Source organism: Convolutriloba macropyga, chromosome 12, assembly GCF_964194025.1.
Source record: "Convolutriloba macropyga chromosome 12, txConMacr16.3, whole genome shotgun sequence".
In the NCBI taxonomy this organism is placed as follows: domain Eukaryota; kingdom Metazoa; phylum Xenacoelomorpha; order Acoela; family Convolutidae; genus Convolutriloba; species Convolutriloba macropyga.
Genome location: NC_134479.1, coordinates 42,741,301 through 42,760,823, shown reverse-complemented (window position 1 = coordinate 42,760,823; position 19,523 = coordinate 42,741,301). Strand labels below are relative to the sequence as shown.

At 36.8% G+C, this 19,523-nt stretch overlaps 2 protein-coding genes across 7 annotated transcripts in view; one reads left to right on the top strand and one right to left on the bottom strand.

Moving 5' to 3' along the window:
- LOC142351049 (transmembrane and coiled-coil domain-containing protein 3-like) overlaps nucleotides 1–19,523 on the top strand; it is a 425,404-nt gene that overhangs the window by 227,281 nt on the left and 178,600 nt on the right. The window lies entirely within an intron of this gene.
- LOC142351240 (1-phosphatidylinositol phosphodiesterase-like) overlaps nucleotides 1–19,523 on the bottom strand; it is a 56,480-nt gene that overhangs the window by 6,524 nt on the left and 30,433 nt on the right. The window contains exons 3-7 of one of the 6 annotated variants that reach the window (XR_012760956.1): nucleotides 12,534–12,737; nucleotides 12,027–12,133; nucleotides 11,084–11,142; nucleotides 10,023–10,103; nucleotides 9,253–9,389 (exon numbers count right to left, since the gene is read on the bottom strand). Coding sequence is in view for 2 of the 6 variants with exons in the window: in XM_075403382.1 (XP_075259497.1) it covers nucleotides 11,710–12,133; nucleotides 12,534–12,737 (628 nt within the window). In the remaining 4 variants the exon portion in view is untranslated. Of the gene's footprint in view, nucleotides 1–6,422; nucleotides 6,573–9,252; nucleotides 9,390–10,022; nucleotides 10,104–10,813; nucleotides 10,960–11,083; nucleotides 11,143–11,495; nucleotides 12,134–12,533; nucleotides 12,738–19,523 lie in introns of those variants that run through there. The other 5 variants (XR_012760954.1, XR_012760955.1, XM_075403384.1 and 2 more) reach the window with 5 other exon arrangements.

The window sequence follows — 19,523 nt, the reverse complement described above, 5'->3', positions numbered from 1 at the left end:
ATTTCTTGAGCTTCCCCGTGAAACACAACAGTCAGTACCACTACAATTTCTCAATACAGAGAACAGCATGTCCCTCTCAAAAATTGTTGAGCCAGTCACAATAACTCCATATAAGTCAACTGAAATATCGTTTGAACTCTCTCGAACGTTCAGCACCCCGTCTCTGAACGTCGCAGCTGCAAAAACCTTTGAACTTAATCAAATTTGTGATGCCTTCAACAGTTTGCGCCACATACATTTCCCAAATATTGCCGATGGCAAAATCGGCGCCCTCCTCGGTGTTAACGCATTCGCATTCACCTACCCTACACATGTTATACCTGGCAATCAAAATCAACCGTTTGGTGTGAAAACTAAACTTGGTTGGACCCTCGCTGGTGAATATGAGAATTGTATCTCAGCCACCACTCAACAGCCCGCAACTCAGCAGAAGAAATTTATTTTCCATGTGTCAAGAAACAGATCAGATGAACCCGGACTTGACGAACTTGTTCAACAGTTCTGGAGTATTGAAGCTGATGGCATTCAGAAGGACCGTGAACAAGTTTACACAAAGCAAGAAGAACAGTTTCTTGATATTTTGAAGAACTCCATCAATCACAATGGTGAGAGATATGAAATCAAACTGCCTTGGAAATCAGAAATAAATTTGGAAAACAACTTCTATTCTGCACTGAACCAAGTCAAAAGCCTCAATACACGCCTTCAACGTAAACCTTTGTTGCAGGACAAATACAATGAGACTCTCTTGACAGACCTCGAGAAAAACTATGTCAAACCGGTGGAAATGCAAGATCCTCAACCAGACAGAATTTGGTACCTGCCACACCATCCTGTGGAAAATATCAATAAGCCCGGAAAAGTCCGCCGAGTTGCAAATGCCGCTTCAAAATTCCGCGGCCAATCGCTTAATTCAAACCTTCTTACAGGACCAGATCTCCTTAATAACCTTTTAGGTGTCCTGATGAGATTTCGAGAACATCCCGTTGCAGTTCTTGCGGACATCGAAGGCATGTTTATGCAAATCGCCATCCATCAGATTGATCAATCTGCTCTTCGATTTCTTTGGTTAGCAGACAATCAGATACAACAGTACCAATTTACCAGACTCATCTTTGGAGCAAATTGCTCACCTTCGTGCGCAATATACGTTCTTAACCATTGTGCCAAAGAAAACAGTCAACAATTCCCAGAAGCCCTCAAAGCCGTCAGAAAGCACTTTTACATGGATGACTACATCCAATCACATGCAACAGAACAAGACGCTTGTAAGGCAGTTTTTCAAACAAAAAATTGTCTGCAAACAGGTGGGTTTCGACTCACAAAATTTGTTTCAAACAGCTCTCTAATTCTAAACCAAATCCCTCCAGAAGACAAAGAGAACAAGACAGATATTGTTAGAGTTCTTGGTGTTAAATGGAATCTTGAGAAAGACTGCTTTTTTATGAAACCTCTCACTGATTTCCCAAAAGATGCCTCAGCATACACTCAACGTAAGATCTTTAGTCTTGTCTCCTCGATCTTCGACCCAATAGGAATAATGTCGCCATCAACGATCCGTTTCAAAATAGTTCTTCAAGAACTGTGGAAACTTGGGAAAAAATGGGACGATCAAATTGCCCCTCAAGTAGTTAAACCACTTCAAAAGAATTTGGATTTATACTTTTCTTCCCCAGAAGTGACATTGAACAGAACTCTGAATAAGAGTTGCCATTCACCAGAAAGTGAAAATGAAATCCATATATTTGTCGACGCCTCAGCTGTAGCAGTTGCAGCCGTTGCATACTTGAAAACAGTTCCTAACTCAGCCACTGATGTTGAAACTTGTTACCTAATAGGCAAATGCAAAGTTGCCCCAATTAAACAAATCAGCATACCCAAATTAGAGTTGGAAGCCGCAGTCATCGGAGTGCGCCTTCTTTCAACCATCATGAAAGAGTCATCATTTCACATTACTCGCTCTACACTCTGGACAGATAGTCAAGTAGTACTTGACTGGTTATCGACAACCAAGAAGCAACCTGTTTTTGTTGCGAATCGCCTCAAAGAAATCCTTGCATCAACTGATGCTTACCAATGGAAACACGTTGCCACCAAAGAAAATCCAGCTGACCACGGGACCCGTGGTCTCAACCCACACGAAATTACAGCCAAGTGGCTAACAGCGCCAGCATTTCTTTCCACAAGACAGCTCAGCGCTGCTGAAAACTCTTCAAAGCATGTGTTAGCAACGCATGAAATTTCACGCAATTTGTCGGAGCAAATAATCGACCCGACACGGTTCTCAACTTGGAACAAGTTGCTCCTGACTTTAGCAACAGTCTTCAATTTGCTCTTTCGGATCAAAAAGCAAAGGCCTAAAGATCACCAGTATATAACAGAAGACGTCATTCTTGCAAGAAATCAGCTGATCAAAATTTCGCAGCAAAATTTCTTCTTCTCAACAATCCAAGCCCTGAAACGTGGTTCCAGGATAGATTCAAAGTGCAAAATCCGTTCGCTCAACCCAATGTTGGACAACAATGGAATCCTTCGGTCATGCGGAAGACTGCAATTTGCGCCAGATAACCTCGAAGTTGAGAAATTTCCGATTATACTGCACGCAAAGGACAAGATAGCGAGACTCTATATAGAGCATGCACATAACATTTGCGTTCACCAAGGAACAGAGCCAGTGAAAGCTTTTGTGCAGCAAAGATACCACATCATTGGACTCAGAAAAACACTTTTGAGTATAAAGTACAGATGTTTTCTCTGCAGACGATTTGCCGCTCAAAACATTCAACCCGTCATGGCTCCCCTCCCTGCCTGCCGTTTCCCGACAGACTCTACCCAGTATCCTTTCGCGAACAGCGGAGTCGACTTTTTTGGACCCTTTTATATAGAGGATGCCAAAGGACAGATTGAAAAACACTACGGCCTCATCTTCACTTGCCTGGTTACTAGGTGTGTCCATCTAGAAGCTTGTCCCGATCTCAACACTGACACTTTTTTAACCGCCTATCGACGTTTTGTAAGCCGCAGATGCCAGCCAACAACAATGCTCAGCGACAATGGCAAGACATTTATTGGTGCATCTGAGGAACTAAAAAGATCTGTGAAACGTCTCTACAACGACAAAATCTACAAAGCAATGGCAGCAACGAACACAACCTGGAAGTTCAATCCTCCCTATGGACCTCATTTTGGCGGTATTTGGGAGCGTTTGATCCAGACCGCGAAACGCACTCTATTGATCATTCTAGGCTCCAGAAGGCTGTCGCTTGATGTGTTCAGGACAATTTTGGTCGAGACCGAAGCTATATTGAACTCCAGACCACTAACGATTGTCGCTGACCTTCCAGAAAATGAAATGCCTCTCACGCCAAACCATTTTCTGATCAACAGACCGTTCAACTCTCTCCCACCAGGAAAGTTCGACAGCCAAGAACCCGCCAGTTTCAAGTCTTGGAAGAATGTGCAGCAAATGGTCAACCATTTCTGGAAACGACTCGTCAAGGAGTATCTTCCGACACTGTTAAAGAGGTCCAAATGGAGCGATAGTGACCAAACACCACTCAGAGTCAACGACATCGTTTGGATTCTGAAAGATATGACTCCACGTGGAATTTGGCCCCTTGGACGTGTTCTTGAAGTCTATCCTGGACGAGATGGACAACACCGTGTGGTGAAGGTGAAAACGGCTTACGGCACGTACGTTCGTCCGGTCTCCGCCCTCGCACGTGTTTTGGCTGATTAGCCTATTTTTTCTTGACCTTTTTTCGAAACGGTTTTCTAGGCAACTTGGGTTACACCCTCTTCGACGATCTGGTCAAACGTCTGTGATGTGTTAGTTGGCCTCCCCTTTCCCCTGGAGCATGTCGTGCAACAATCAAGTCAGAAGTAAAACTTGAAAAAACATTGACTTTTGTCCTTATCGCAACCAAAACGAGTTGGTTGTTCCCGCAACTTAAAACTGATATAAAAACTTACCAAACTAAACTGTCTAGAACAATGTAATTGAACCTTATCTACATTCTCTTACATCATAAAAGAAGTTGATAACGGTTAAATTTAAAGAAATAACGAATCTGCTTTTCAGAGCTGGAATTTAAAAGTTTCTGGTGTTTCTCTCAACGACACCGAACCTGTCTTACGCTTAAAAAACGACGATACCAAATCTTTCTTATATTAAATACCAAACAAAAACGACGATGCCGACAAAAAGATCACAACAATTTTTGTTGTTTTTGGCTAGAATAAAACAACGATACCGACTATTTCTTATGTTCGAAAACCGAAAATTTAAAATTTCTCAACTAGGGTGTTCTGCCCCCCCCCCCCGCACTCCAATGTTTACATGCTTCCAATTACAATTCATGTGTTGTTATATAGCACATTACTATGTACAAACAGCACGTGCACCTGCAGAGAGCGTAAAAGTTATATGACCACTAAACTAGGGGGGGGGGGGGGGGGGAGGGGGAGGGATGGGGCAAATAGATCTGAAAAAACCGGATGCTTAAACATTAAATCTTCATTACTTATAGGTTACTAATGATTAAAGATTCTCTAAAGCAAAAAATATCTGACAAATTTTTTGCACCAATGAAATCTATCGCAAAGTATTGAATTATCAAATGCAGATTTATTATGACTGAGTACATAACAACTGAATGCCGCAATTGGCAGAAAAAATCAATATCATTTCAGGCAACAGCTGCAAAAAATAGATTTTGCTTCTTAGTTATGAAATTGTGACACTGAATTTTAGCATTGAGCATATCTGTCTTCAAATTTTTGTCATCGTTTTTTTTTGTTCTAGAAATGTCTGAGATGACAAAACAGTTGGACAAAACCCACCAGTTGGCTCGAAATAAGTATGCTACCTTGCTTGCCGCTGGGTTTTGTGACGTTTCAAAAAATGTCCTACGGGTGGTGATTTAGCAAACAATTAAAATACTGAGGGAAATGTTGTAGCAGCTATTTTCCCTTTTTTTAAAATCTTGATAGATTTCAAATATCTTGATGGATATTTTATAGATCAACCAAAGCTTATATTTGGAGTTGTGTAAAAAGTCAGTTATGGCGGAGGTTATGTAAACAGCCGGCAGTGTTAAAATACTGTGACATTATAATACGAAGTCGAGGTTTAAACGCTATAATTAGCTTTAAGGTGACCTGCGTTTTTGTAAATATTGTCTCACCCAATGAGCGGGGAGAACAGAAATAACTTTCAAGAATTCAATGAAGACTGAAACGAGAAGAATTCTGAAACTTAAGGAGAACAGGACTGATGTTATAGAGAGCGATTGAGAAGAATGAAGAATTCTTCAACCAAAATCACACTTACTTGAACCTTTAATGAGCAAAAACTTTTGATTCGGAATCAAAGTTTGATAACAAAGATTTGTATTAATTCACGATTATTATTTTAAAAAAATTTTAAAAAGTTTAAGGTGTACGAAAAGCAGTTGAATGCAATTAATAGTTGTTAGAATCGTGGTTTATTTGAAACATATGCTCTAAATGTGATGAAAATAAAAACTTTTACCACTCAAAACTACACATCTCACGTGAACTAACTGGTGAAATATCTCAATGAACGCAATATTTCTTGCAGTGAGTTTTTGTCAGATTTGTAAATTTTAGCGGCAAATTTCTTAAAATCTTACCACCCCACTTAATAGCAGTAAAACAATTTTTAACGCTTCTTATTGGTAGCGGTGAAATAATTTTCCCCTCTTAAGTAGTTAATATAAAAATTTCACCGCTAAAAATTGCAAATCTTACAATTATTCACCGCTAAAAAACCACAAATCTTACAAAAAGTGTGTTTTCATATATTTTCCCTGAAAGGGATTGAGTTTGATTCATGTTGAGAAGAAAAATCTTAGAAGTGAATAGCAGCTGTTGCAGTTAATTGAAAAGGGGTGAAATGCATGGAAGGTCTGGGGAACTTAAATTTATCACCTAAGATCTGCAAATCTTCGCGGAAAACTCAACGACTCTGTTTAACCTCAATTAGAGCTAATCTGATTTTAATTTTAAAGAAATATCTCTAAAAACTGCAAAACTTACAAGAAATCAACGCATTAGTTTTCCTTACTGTAAGGGCCCCCCACAAATTTTTAATCCTTTTATTCCTTTTGCCGCTCAATTTTTCGATTTAATGTTTTAAGATTACTAAATTGAGTGTTTATGCTGAAATTATTCTGCTGCACAATTATTTTCGGAACGCGCTTCCGTCAAACATATTTTGCGATGAAAAGCAGTTTTCACTTTTTAACTTCCGGTTTAAAAGTGAAAACACTGAAAAGAATTTCCTTATAAGGAACCGCCTTTTCGCTCACAAAGTTTGAGAAATTTGGTAACGGTTCCTTGCTCTTGATGTTTTGATTTTTTTGAGTTATTAAGTAAGAAATAGTCATAAAAATACCCACTGTAATCAGAAACACAGCCAGAGGTGAAACACTGTTACTAGTCAAACTTAACTTCGTTGTTAGAGCTGGAAATCACTGTAATCTTTTTTATTGTAGGAGTTTCCCTGATACATAGTTAAACAGTTTGATAATTGAGATTTGAACCTGCGTTTCCCATTGTTTCGTCTGATATTTTGCTTAATGACTCCCACTTAAAATTCTACTTAAGTTCCCACAACTCAGCTTGTTTGAATTCATACAATAACAGCCTCGTGTCTAGGCCAGGGAACCAAACCAACTCTGGTATGAAGATAAGTTACTGTATCTCACAAATATTACATGTACCGGCATTGTATATGTAAACTCTGTTCTCTGTTTTCGATATCAGTCTTACATGAAATTAAAATGTTTTCTGAGAAAATGATGCGCAGACTGTCAAAAACAAAAGTTTTTAGGGCAATTTCTTACTTCTCTTGAGTTTTTTTGGTGGTTTGAGTCAAGTTGTCAAATCAAAAAGATGATCTTTGGAGTGATTTTCGAACCAATCCAATGTTTAACAAAGCTTCCGCCAGAATCCTTCTCTTTTTTAAATTTTGAGTTGAAATTTTTGTGGCATATAGATTGCAATATATGTGTTGTTGATATATGTCATCAACGCATATATTGCAATCTAAATGCCACCAAGAATTTCAGCTCAAAATTCAAAAAAGAGAAAGAGTCTGGTAGAAGTTGTGTTCCAACTATTTTTGGACAATTTCACGTCTTTTTTGACAATTTTCCGACTATTTTTGGACGACTTCTTGTCTTTTTTGAAGATTTTCCGACTATTTTTGTTCAATTTGCCTACTTTTTTAAATCATTTTTCTTCTGTTTTTGACGCTTTGCGGGCTCATTTTCGAATTGCCAAGTCTTAAATCAGACTTGGATTAAGAATGGCCAAGTCTCAGTCCAGACTTGGATTTAGACTGCCAAGTGAAAAAAGTGAGGTGAATATAGCTCTGAATCAGAAAGAAATTGAGACTTAAAATTAGACTTGGCCAGTACTGAATTTGACTTTGCGTTAGGTCCGGGATGCCCATTTCTTTCGTCAATTTTGGGAAGAAATCTTTGACGCTGATTTTAACGCGACATTGGGGGTTAAAATAGTTTGTTGATTTACAAATTGTTTGTGACTGACAGAAATAAATTCATTTCAGTCGGAACTATTCGAAATTCTGCATGTTCAATTCTCTAATCGTTGCTTTCATACTTTTTGCAATTTCCATGGGCTTGTTTGCAAATGTCTTCAAATTTGAAATTGATCCAGATTTTAGTTATTGACTATATGTGACGCAAGAAAACAATTCAACTTGCTACAATTACTTCCCCAATCAATTATCAGGGTGGCTTCGTTGTTTCCGATCTAGAGCGGCATAATTGGGGCTTATTTATTGTTCTACGTTGTAGCCAAGATATTGTCATGTTCACAACCATAATTGAAGTCATATTGCTGATTGCAACTGAATTTTTAAAGCAAAATTGAGGATCTTTTCATTTGCAAAAGGGGGCTATTCATGAATAGAATTTGAGCAAGCGATTTTCTTGCCAATCAGAGACGACTAATAACTTTCCACGCACTCTAAAACCATAATTTTTCACTATGTTAACCATAATAGGATAAAACATGCTATGTTAATTAACGAATTGGAATACAATGCAAAAAGAATTTCCAACTGGCGGGTCGATGGGCGCGCATCGCAGCGATAACCGATCGCGATTTCCGGATTACATCCCACTGAAATTGAGAGGCCTGGTCCTAAACATCGGTCCACAATTACGCATAAACTGCTATTCGACTATTTAAACAGTAGTAATATTGTGCTAAAATATAGCACAGAAGAGGGATTCTCTTAAAAGCATGATAATTCTCAAAGAAAGAGCTCAATCTTGCAAAATTTTTGCAAGAATTTTACAAGATTAACTTTTTTTCGGCAAAGGGTTTTTATTTGGAGACAATTAAAACGGGAAATCCGAGAGATGAAAATTTTGAAAAGAGTTAAGTACTGATAGTACGAATACAAACTAAGTTTTTTAAAAAGGGAAAAAGATTGCTGGCCTGATACTGTAACTTCACATTACTCACTTCGAAAGCTATCTATTTCAAAGTTTCTATGAGAAATCAAAGTTTCAGTTTTGTCGGTATTAGCAGCATTTCAATCTGACGCTCCCAACTGAACACATAGTTATCTTTTTATTTTTGGTTACATACAATAGTGATCAATATGTTCGTCGTGGATTGGCTTTCGAAAATTGCTGTGTCGCTAGAAGTAGCTGTATTATCGCAAATTGGAAACTTATTAGTTTCTTTCGAAAGCTTATCCTGAAAAATTTTGCAAAAAAATTTCAGATAAAATAAGGGGTGATATACAAATTTTTACAAAACAGGTACTGTGATTCATAAAATTACCAGATAGGCGTGTAGACTAAAAATTTGTCGATCACCAATTTGAATAAAATTACATTTTTTTAAAAAAAAATTATAAAAATGGTGGAATTTGATTAATTGATGTGCACATTGATGAGCGTTAATGACGTCATCAAAACTAAGGCCAAGGTCAGCAACTGCATGCTTAATTTTTTACTCTAAAATTGTCTTTCAGATGGGGGAGACTGATGTCTAGGAATCGAACTTCGGACTCGAGCTGGCTTTCAATCGACTTGGTCTGGCAGACACAAGCCTGGGGCAAGCAGAGATGGGAATTTCCTAAGTTGAAAATTGTCCTATTTCAATCATTCATCATTCAACTCCTTAAATTATTGATTGATAACTGATGCAATGCTTCACCTTTGAGTTATTAGGCGCTTTTTTCTCTGAAGGATAAACCGAAGATCAGTGTTGCCCCCCGTCCTAAATTGAAGTTGATCTGGCACGCCCAGTGCGCAGTCTGATCAGAGCTGATTTTGGTCTGGATGGTCTGATCAAAGCTGGCTTGCGTCGCGCACCTCATCCTGGGTAATAATACCCTTATTTTAAATTACTATGAATTCTATCCACAACCATGATAGTGATCAAACGATGATTAGTGTATAAAATGCTCCTTCGTTTTGTTAATATTCAAAAGCAAAACGTCAATTAAGCAGCGCTCTAATATTGTGTGAAGAAACGTTTTGTCTTTTGCACGATCAAAGCAACCATAAAACCACGTTTTCATAACGTATTATTATTGGTACGTACATAGCAACAAGTGGGTTTTTAGAGGGCTGTTTTTGATGCTCATTTGGCCGTTATTCTGTCTGATCACAAATCAGTTCAACGCCTTTCACCATTTTTTTACCGATGAATCCAAAAAAAAAACAAAAAAGGAGAGCCGAATCTTTTTTTTTAATCGATAGGTTTCAGGTTTTATGATTAGATTTACTTGAAATTAAGTTGTTTGCAATTTTTCCGAGCTTTTTTCGTAAATTGGAAAGTATTTTATTCACGAAAGTCTTTATTTATGTTCTCGATTCAGTGTAAATTGCAGTTACAGCTAATTAGAATTTTTTTGCAGAAATGCATTGTTTGAGAAAAAACTACTACTCAAATTAAATGCTACTATTTCACTGATAACAAAAATCAAATACAAAGAAATAAATACAAACTCTGCCATCCAAATTTGTCGGATTTGTTTGGGAAGTCAGGACAAATTTCAGGACGTACCAGGGGGTTACTCGTGGACCCTGCTTAACACAGTTAGATTTCAATTAGGAAGTCGTGCTTCAGAGCTTTGTGCCCGTTCAGTGGTTAAGAAATATCAATTTCTTAGGTGGAACAGATTTCACATTTGCCTATTGTTAAACGGGAGGACGCCGGTAGAGCTGAACCGGCATAGAGCAGAAAGCCTTAAAATGATACTTCAAGCCGAACATTATTCGCATGTTGGACTAGATATGAATCTATCACAACCGAACAAAATATCACAACCGAACAGGTTATTCACTGTATAATCAATGAGATCTTAGATCTGATCGGCTAATACGCAACATGAATAATTTTATTTTCAATCTATTGTCTCAATTTTGCTTTCGATCTTTTTAATTCACCATTTTTTACATTTTTTGTAATTTAATCTAAACCAATCAGATTAATTGGCCAATCAAGCTCAAGCATTTGGCTCTGAATCTCAATTTTTCCCAATCGGCTCTGCGCCCGTTCGGCCCTAATTGCTAGCACCAGTTAACTGTGTCTATTTTATCTCTTTTTGGGTAACAACAGAAAAAAAATAATTCCCGTTTACTATAGTAAAATAAGCTTCTTAATTTTTGTCATGTTTTTAGTAAACTTAAAGGAATGAGATGAAACAAAAATATACATCAGGTGCAAAACTGTGCGCCACTACACTATACTATTCAATTGATATTTATGTGCTGGTATGCTCAGCCACGCACGCATGTTTGGTTTTCTTGACAAAATCTAGGCTCTCTAAAATAGTGCCATGACTGCCATCTTTTCAAGTGAGCAGTTGCAATAAGTCAGTCATCCATTTCGAGGAAATGAGGGAAGTAACTCGAACGCCAAGAGCTGCACTCGATTGCTGTGCTAAAAACATGTCAATGGTCAATGCCCAGTATTGACTTATTCTTCATTGAAGCAAATTAAGTCGCCAAATTGCCATATCTGCTGATTGATTTTTGCAAAACGCCTTGTTTTAATGATTGCTAACCATAAAATGAAAATGAAGTCATGTAAAACGGAAGTGATGCTATTTGTTCTAGATGCAACCTGAAACAAAAAAAAACATCAAAACATAGGAAACCAACAAATAAGAATGAAAACAGGGTAAGAGGACTGAGTACGACAAAAGATAGGCCAGCGTCCAGTTCAAAGCTATTAAACGCATTTTATTTAGATTCCCCAATAATGCGCATAATTGTCACAGCTAAAGAGAGGGCTGTACAGTTTATATCTTCAAAAAGCGGGACAATTAAAACGGATTTTAAATCAGATAAACGGTACAACAACTGAAAAAATCAGTTTCATATAGAATAGTTAAATTATTTGTTGATTATTTCCCGTACCTAACCTTCAGAGATCATCAGTACTGAATCAGAACAAATTCAGCGAAATTTAGGTTTTCAGTACTGAATCAGAGATAATTCAGAACGATTTCTGAATTTCTCTGATTCAGAGAAAAATTCAGAATCAACTTTCTCTGAAAATCTCTGAATCAGAGCAAAATCAGAATAACAATTTCTGAATCATCTCTGATTCAGAACAAAAATCAGAAGTTTTTTAAAGCAGCGAAACAAATGTTACTTGGTTTTTGTTGATGTTAAAATCTACATAATTTCATATATAAAAATGACTAATGATTAAATTTGAGAGTGTGAACATTACTATAATGCTAAGTAATTCTGGTTTCCACGATTCTTTATGGCTTCCTAGAATTTCATCAACTGATCGGTTACTAATATCAGCCGTCATTTCTCTGCTGTTGGCAAAATTCAGCGCATAAATCAACCGGGCGTAGTCTTTCGTTATCATATCGACAACGATACAGCCTAAATGTTCTTGCCCTTGGCGACCTTTCAAGAAGTTTACGATTTTTGGATTGACAAATTGAGAGTAGCTTTGAACGCCACCAAACTTCAGAAGGTTGTTCGCACTTGTGTAAGTGAAATAAAATGGTGGGTCAGAGGAGTTGCTGCCAGTGACCTCATTAGCTTCTTTCATATTGTTTATCAAATCATCCACGTATTTTTGACAGGAATTCTTTGAGGGAGGCGTGTTTCTGCGTTTATTTATACCCAGGTCACGGGAATATTAGCGAATTTCAGCGCATTTGTACAAGCTTTTAGGAAACTCCTGGATCAAGGGTATAATTTTCCGCAAAAAGTGAGTTGTCTTTCGGAAATTTCGTGGTAAAAGGCGAATGTAACAACAACTGGCTGTATGGTCTGAATAATGGTAATATAAGAGGGGTCTTGTTATGGGAAACGACCAATCAACCCAATAAACGGATGAAATGGACGGAACGACTGGAATCAGAGCAAAATGGGAACGTTGCTTAACTAAGTTCAGAATGAACACACTCAGCTTAAAGTCCTCGACCTGGGCAGTGCCGATCGGCAAAAATTGGTGGGAGTAAAATATATGCAGAAACAGTTCCTCCCATGTCTTTTGGATCACAGTCTGGCTCCCAATCATTTTCCTCTGACTTTTTGGACCAGGCTCCATTCTTTTTGCACAGTCCTAGTTCCTCGTGTTCGCAACCTGTCCCTTTGCCATTGATAAGCACAACTTTTCCTCTTGCCTCATCTAATTGAGGAATAGTCATGTTCGAGTAGAATAGATCTTTGTTTTTGTCAACGTATGTCTTTATATGGCAAACTGCCGTCTTATATCCTTTTCCCGTATTTTCAATTTAAAAAACCGCGAAATTTGCACAACTTGCCTCCGCTTTCACTTTACATGTATAAACAAAAACTGCGTCCTCAATTTAAAAAAAAAAGCTTAAATCCTAATCTGTGGATCAATATTTCAAAGAACTCATAAAATGATTATAACAGCTAGAAAGCAATAAGGTAAATTTTAGCAAAACTGAAATCATATGTAGTTAAGGTATCTTACTGGGCACCCAAAGGGGGGGACACTTGGGTATTACTGGTTTTGATACTGGTTCACCAAACTTCAAAAAATTGCAAAAAAACCGAAAACTTTTTCGTGCCCTCCCTTCGTTGCAAACCCAGTAATGTAAAAATGGCCTCCCCTATTGCGTGTCCACTAAAACACACTTTTAGCATATTTCGGCTGTTTTAGAACTTGCCATCTTGTCATCTGCCCGTGTCAGCCTCACCAAAACGAAAAATGAAAATTGAGAAAAATGAAAAAAAAATCAAAATTTTCTAGGCTTTAAAATTGCTTGAACTACATTTTGCGTCGGGTTTCATGTCTCCAGCACAATTTAATGGTTGACCTCATCTTACCCGGTGAGCCTCAACATTAAAAAAACTGACAAATTTTGAGAATTGTCAATGATTTTGAATAATTAAATTTGTGCGAAATGCGTTTTGCGACCTCATCATAACTGGCGAGCTTCATCATCAAAAAGAAACTAAAAGAATTTATTTACACCGGTTTTCAGGTCCCAAAGACTATTTTCTGAACGCCAAATCTCACCTGGTGAACCTCATCATCGACAAAAAAATTTGAAAAAACTCAAAAATTTTGAAGTGATAAAAGTGTTTGAATTTAAATTGCGCTGTTTTTCAGATCTCAGAGGCGTTTTATTGTTCTTACCAAAATTCCAGCTCAGCACTAAAGTTAATCTTGTTTATTTCCTCAGTATATATTAATTATCTCAAATGTTTTATCGTTAAACTTGGTCATCAATCACGGCTCATCAATTAGGTGAGAAAAGGAGCGTGTTGAATTTTGTTGCATTTTTTATGTCTGTTGCCATCAATTAGTCTGCTCAAAGCCCTCTCTCGACCTTTACTTGATCAATAAAGAGAACAAAATACAGTAATAAGTAAGAAGGTGATTCGTTGTTATTCTTGTTGTTGTTGTTGTTGTTGTTGTTGTTGTTGTTGTTGTTGTTGTTGTTGCTGTTGTTGTTGTTGTTGTTGTTGTGGTTGTGGTGGTTGTTGTTGTTGTTGTTGTTGTTGTTGTTGTTGTGGTTGTTGTTGATGTTGTTGTTGTTGTTGTTGTTATTGTTGTTGTTGTTGTTGTTGTTGTTGTTGTTGTTGTTGTTGTTGTTGTTGTTGTTGTTGTTGTTGTTGTTGTTGTTGTTGTTGTTGTTGTTGTTGTTGTTGTTGTTGTTGTTGTTGTTGTTGTTGTTGTTGTTGTTGTTGTTGTTGTTGTTGTTGTTGTTGTTGTTGTTGTTGTTGTTGTTGTTGTTGTTGTTGTTGTTGTTGTTGTTGTTGTTGTTGTTGTTGTTGTTGTTGTTGTTGTTGTTGTTGTTGTTGTTGTTGTTGTTGTTAGAACTATCTGAGTCACCAATCTGTTCTTAAAAGTAATTGTATACTATTAGTACTTACTAGAGTCCTCGCCAAAAATGATTAAACTAGAGTAGCTGCCGTATTCAATTGTGATTGGAAGACCGATTGACCGATAGTGTCAATAAAGTATTTCTGAATAAGTTTATGTGCTGAACTGTTTGCATTGAGTATTAATGCTACTATAGTTTAGAACAGTACTTGTGTAGTACAACTTATAAGAATTACTCTTATAAGCATGTGTGTCATTTTTAGTAATATTACTAGTAACAGCACAAATAATAAAGTGTTTGAGTTTCAGTTGAAGATTGATTTGTAAACAAACTAAGTCAGTGGTTGACGATTGTTCCTTCTCAGACTTTTCTCACGATAATACCTGCACACAAAACGTTTTGTGAATGCGAGTTTAAATACATCCGACTCTACTGAAACAGTCATAACGGTGAATTTTTTCAAAAAGGACAACATTTGTGATAAAATCTGAGACAGAAAACAATTGCAAAAGCAAAAATAATATTTCCAAGTTCAACCAGAGAATTACACTATCTTTAGCTGAATTTGAACTCTTTTCTCAAAGCTACAATGCATTCTGTTAAAAAATCAAGACTGGACAATCAGAAGAAAAAATCAAAAAAGGCAAAAAAACTAAGGGAAGAAAACGACGTTATCATCTTGCTTTCTCATTGTGAACGAATGAAATTAAGTCAACTCAGGCTGTTGATCGACCAAACAAGAAAGCAAAAAACAATTTCGAGAGCAACACACAGCATTAGTAATGAGGCAATAGTTGAATGAGCACCTGAGTTTTTTCAAGATTTTCAAAAGAAATTTCACTGACTGAGGTAATAACTGATACTAGAGAAATCAAACGTTTTGCTTACACTTTGCATTAGAATAACATCTCTTGTAGAATAAAAAAACAATATTATCTTTTTATTGCAGTTCAGGACCAACTAACAGAGACTTTCGTAAAGGTTGCTTTAAAACCTTCTTCAATTACTTGACTGAACACATTCTTCAGACGTCTACTCCGCAAAACACAATCTTTTCAAGTTAGTATTCACGATGAAATTTTTAAGAATTGGAAGCACAAGGTCACTCATAATCGCAAACATCAGATAGATTTAAAAAGCTCTAACAGAAGTCTTCCACATCTTTCGGAACTTGAGACCGTCAAGAGAATGATCATAACCAAACTGACTTCTTACCATCTTGTACTTTAACAAATTTTTATGTTTTTACGAGAACAGTTCTGATTCAGAACTTCCAAAATTGTAAGATGCTATTACTTGTGAAGATGACGCCCTGAATTTCGAAAAAAAAGAATGTGTTGAAAAATTCTGTTAAATTTGAATTACTACTTATTAAAAAAATTATAGCAGGAAAAAAAAATTGATAGAATTTTTGTCTTGCATCATATGCTTATCAAATTGTAGTAAATGAACATCATAAATGTGGTGTATATATGAAGAGCTATTTGTAAAATGACTTTGAGTAAAAAAAATTTCAAAAGTGTCCGCAAAATTTTCAGTTTATATTCGGAATTTGCTGTCATCTCTCGAAAAGAACAGCTTCCTCTTCAAAGTGGAACTGCAGCAGTCGACTGTAGACAGAATGGAAGCAATCCATTGCTTGCCCAAGTTCATCAGAAAAAGTTCATCTTCAAAATAACGAACTAGTAGCTACTGGTTACTTGATGGCGATGATAATGATGCATTAACCACAGCGAGGAACTGTCTGACAGTCTTGGAAAATTATCAGAAGCAAAAATTTGGCGAAATTTGTGCTTCAGACGAAAACATTTACTTGCTAGAAATCTTCTTACAAAAATATTCATCAATCGGATACTTAATAACTGAGTCTTTTAGTATCGTTTTGTTATGAGTTGACATAAATTTGATCTTCAAACATTGAACCTGATAAGTTGAAACCTAAGCTCCACTGAAATTGAACAAATTGATATTTCATGGCGAAAAAAAATCGCGTGAAACCTCCTTTGTTGAAGAAAGGTCGAAGGCGAAAAAAATGTGATTTGGATAGTCGTTGAGGGGAACCAAGGCCAACTTTATTGAGAAAATATTGAGCTTCGAGCGTGTTGAAGTAGGCAGGTTGATCTGAGGTTGTTGTAATAGGTGTTCTAACAATCGGTAGACCATTTCGATAAATCGCTTTTGCATTCAAGTTGAATTTCTGATTATGTATAGGATTCATTGTTAGTTCCTAAATATGACTGATTTGCAATAATCTTTCTTCCCAAATATGTTCTTTGGAGTTCTCCTCTTGACTCCACTTTCGAATGCTAGCAAGAAAAACTCCGGGCAACACCTCTGTGTGTCGATAGACCGCTGGTAATTTAAGCAAAGTCTTTTCATTCGCAGGGAAGACATGATGATCAGCCACGGTCTCTTTGCGGTTGTAAAGATTTGCTGCAACAACTTTTATTCTGTAATGTTTATTGGATTTGGAAAAGACATTAAAATCGTTAGGAGAACTTGAAGTGGATACGTATTGTAACATCACTCAGGTGTTTGCACCAGGTCAATACTTAACTGGCTGGTTTTCCAATGAGCAACATTCATTAGAGTCAGCAACTATCAGTAATTTTGTTGTCAGCTACATCGGTTTTCGCCGGTTCGTCTTCGGAATAAAATCTTTGACAAATTAACCAAGTTTCTTGGCCGTTCTTCCGGATAAAAACTTTGTTTCTACGAAACACTTGTGTGCATAGTTGCCGTTTTGTAATTGACAATTTTACACCCTTTGCAGAGACTATGCGCTCGGATAACGGGGAGTGCAGAGCGTTATTGCTAAAATACGCTGAATCTGTCCTTGTATCAACAATAGAGTTTTTCCTGTCACAAACAACGTCGAATTCCAGCATTGGACACTCTGATGAATAAGATGGACCAACTTTTTGTGTAAAAGCAATTTCAAAGGGGACATGGAGGGGCTGCTTTTCGAAAAGTCTAGATTTGTGTTTGTGTTGCCTATGCTGGCAGTAAAAAAGGATTCATTTTTCACTTTGGAACAAAAATTTGACAGACTTCTCGGTAACGGTTGTTTTCTCAGAATGATCTTTCGCGATTTGACTAAACAGCTCCGTTTCTCTTTTTCTGAAGATTGCCAGCACAAACACTTCCAATAATGGAATGTGAGCCACCAACCTATTTGTTTGTCGGTTTCTGAACTTTTAATTTGAGTGTTTCCTTAAGACTCTTCTTTTTGCGATAACGTCAAAAATATCTGTTGCTGCGTGTACAAACAATTCTCTTTCAATATTTTAGCAACAGACCACAATTTTCTTGGCGATTGATATGGCTGTTCTACCAATTCCAGCTGCTAAGGAACTCACTACTTACAAGCTCACTGCCTCGTTGACGATAGTATCCTTCAAAGTGTGGGGAAACTGATTTTTGTTTTTTCCTTTTTAAAATAAGTCAGAATAACTTTTCCTATTGGAGCAAACGGAACTAGTTCACCAGATTAGGTTCTCAACTGAACCTTTAAACACTGAAAAATTTTCGACAACACTTTTTATATTGCAAATTGCTAAAAGTTTCCATTCAATTGTTCAATTTCACAAAGTCTGCTGTTGTTCAGACGTTGTTTTGACTCCATGGCACAAATTGACGGTGCTTTTTTCTCTCCATTGCTCTGATACTCATTTGCTGTAGACAATTATCAGTTGTTTTCCTGTTAGCAGACCAAAATGGTAATCGGCGACAAGGTTTTTCACTTTTCTTTCACTCATTGCCAAATTGTCAAACGAATCTTTCTGTAATCAATGTGAGTGCCTGTGTCATCTTTCACTCCTCAAAACCCATAGGCTAAAAATTTCTATGTCAGTAAAAGAATTGCTACGTTTTTGCCAGAGAAAAAGACCAAAACGCCTGTGGTTTTTCGAACTGATGACTGAATTAATTTATACCAGTCGCTGTTTTGAGGGTTTCTTCAAGTGTTCCAAGTTTTCATAGAATCCAGCACCTATTAAGACTGAGTTTCTTTAGTTCAATTTTGAGACAGCACCAGACGGAATTCTATTCTGATGAAATTTGCTCTTAACCTGGTTGATTCTACATGGCAATATAATTTCAGTCAAAACTAATCTCCAATCACCTTCCAGTCTGATGTCTTCACTAAAAAAGTTGTCAATGTTGACCATATTGTTCTCTGGAAAGATGCTCATGGAAATTGATGAAACTAGGTGTATGGTGAACTCATTCATGCTTTGTAAACGCTTCGCTATTGCCAACATTTTTCAATTATTCCAACTCATAGACTTTGCCGCTGAATGGATCCTGTTTCGAATAACTTAGTCTGAATGTTGGGAAATTTGTTATGGAATTTTTAACATTAAGTTAGTAAACGTCTGTTTATAAGCTTTTCTGAGCGGTATACCAACTTTTGATATTCTAGCAAAGCCACCAATTCCAAATTTTGGTCAAATAACCAGTTTCTGGCATGCAATTATATTTAATGATAACATAAAAGGGATGCATATTTGGTGAATTTTTCTGAATTAATCTTAGTTACTCAGTTGACTTTATTGTTTGAAAGAGATTTTTCAGCTATAAGATGTATGAATATGTCCATTTTTCTTCAAGGTACTTGTTAACAAAGATTTTTAAATAACAAGAACAAATATTCCCTTGATCAAAAGCAGATTTCTTTTCCCTGCAATTTGATAAATTTCAATGTGTCTCATCTGACAGAGTGTTTTAAAATCTTCAAACTCTGTTCCAGCACCCACCTAAATTTTTGGCTCTTTGTGTTTGATCTTTTGTTTGAAGGCTTCAGCTGCTGTGGTTGCATGGTTTCGTTTGAGTGGCTGAATACGTAGATAGCGTGAAAACCAGTCGGCAGCAATCATTAAAAACTTAATACATGCGTTTTATTTTGAAGATTGTCCATATGTGCCAGATCAAGATACCGAATTTCATCAATGTCATGTGCAATGATATTCAAATATGCAAAACTATTTTGAAATCGTTTATATTTTGTGTGAGCATTCTTTTCCACTAAAAATCCTTTCAGTTTGTGAGACTGCAAATGACCGCTTTTTGTAATTTTTTAGCGCTTGCCCACGCAGCTAGCCCTTTTTTGTGTACATCGATTGCAGCAATTTTTCTTTACTCGTTGAAAGATGCCCATAATATTATCTTCTGT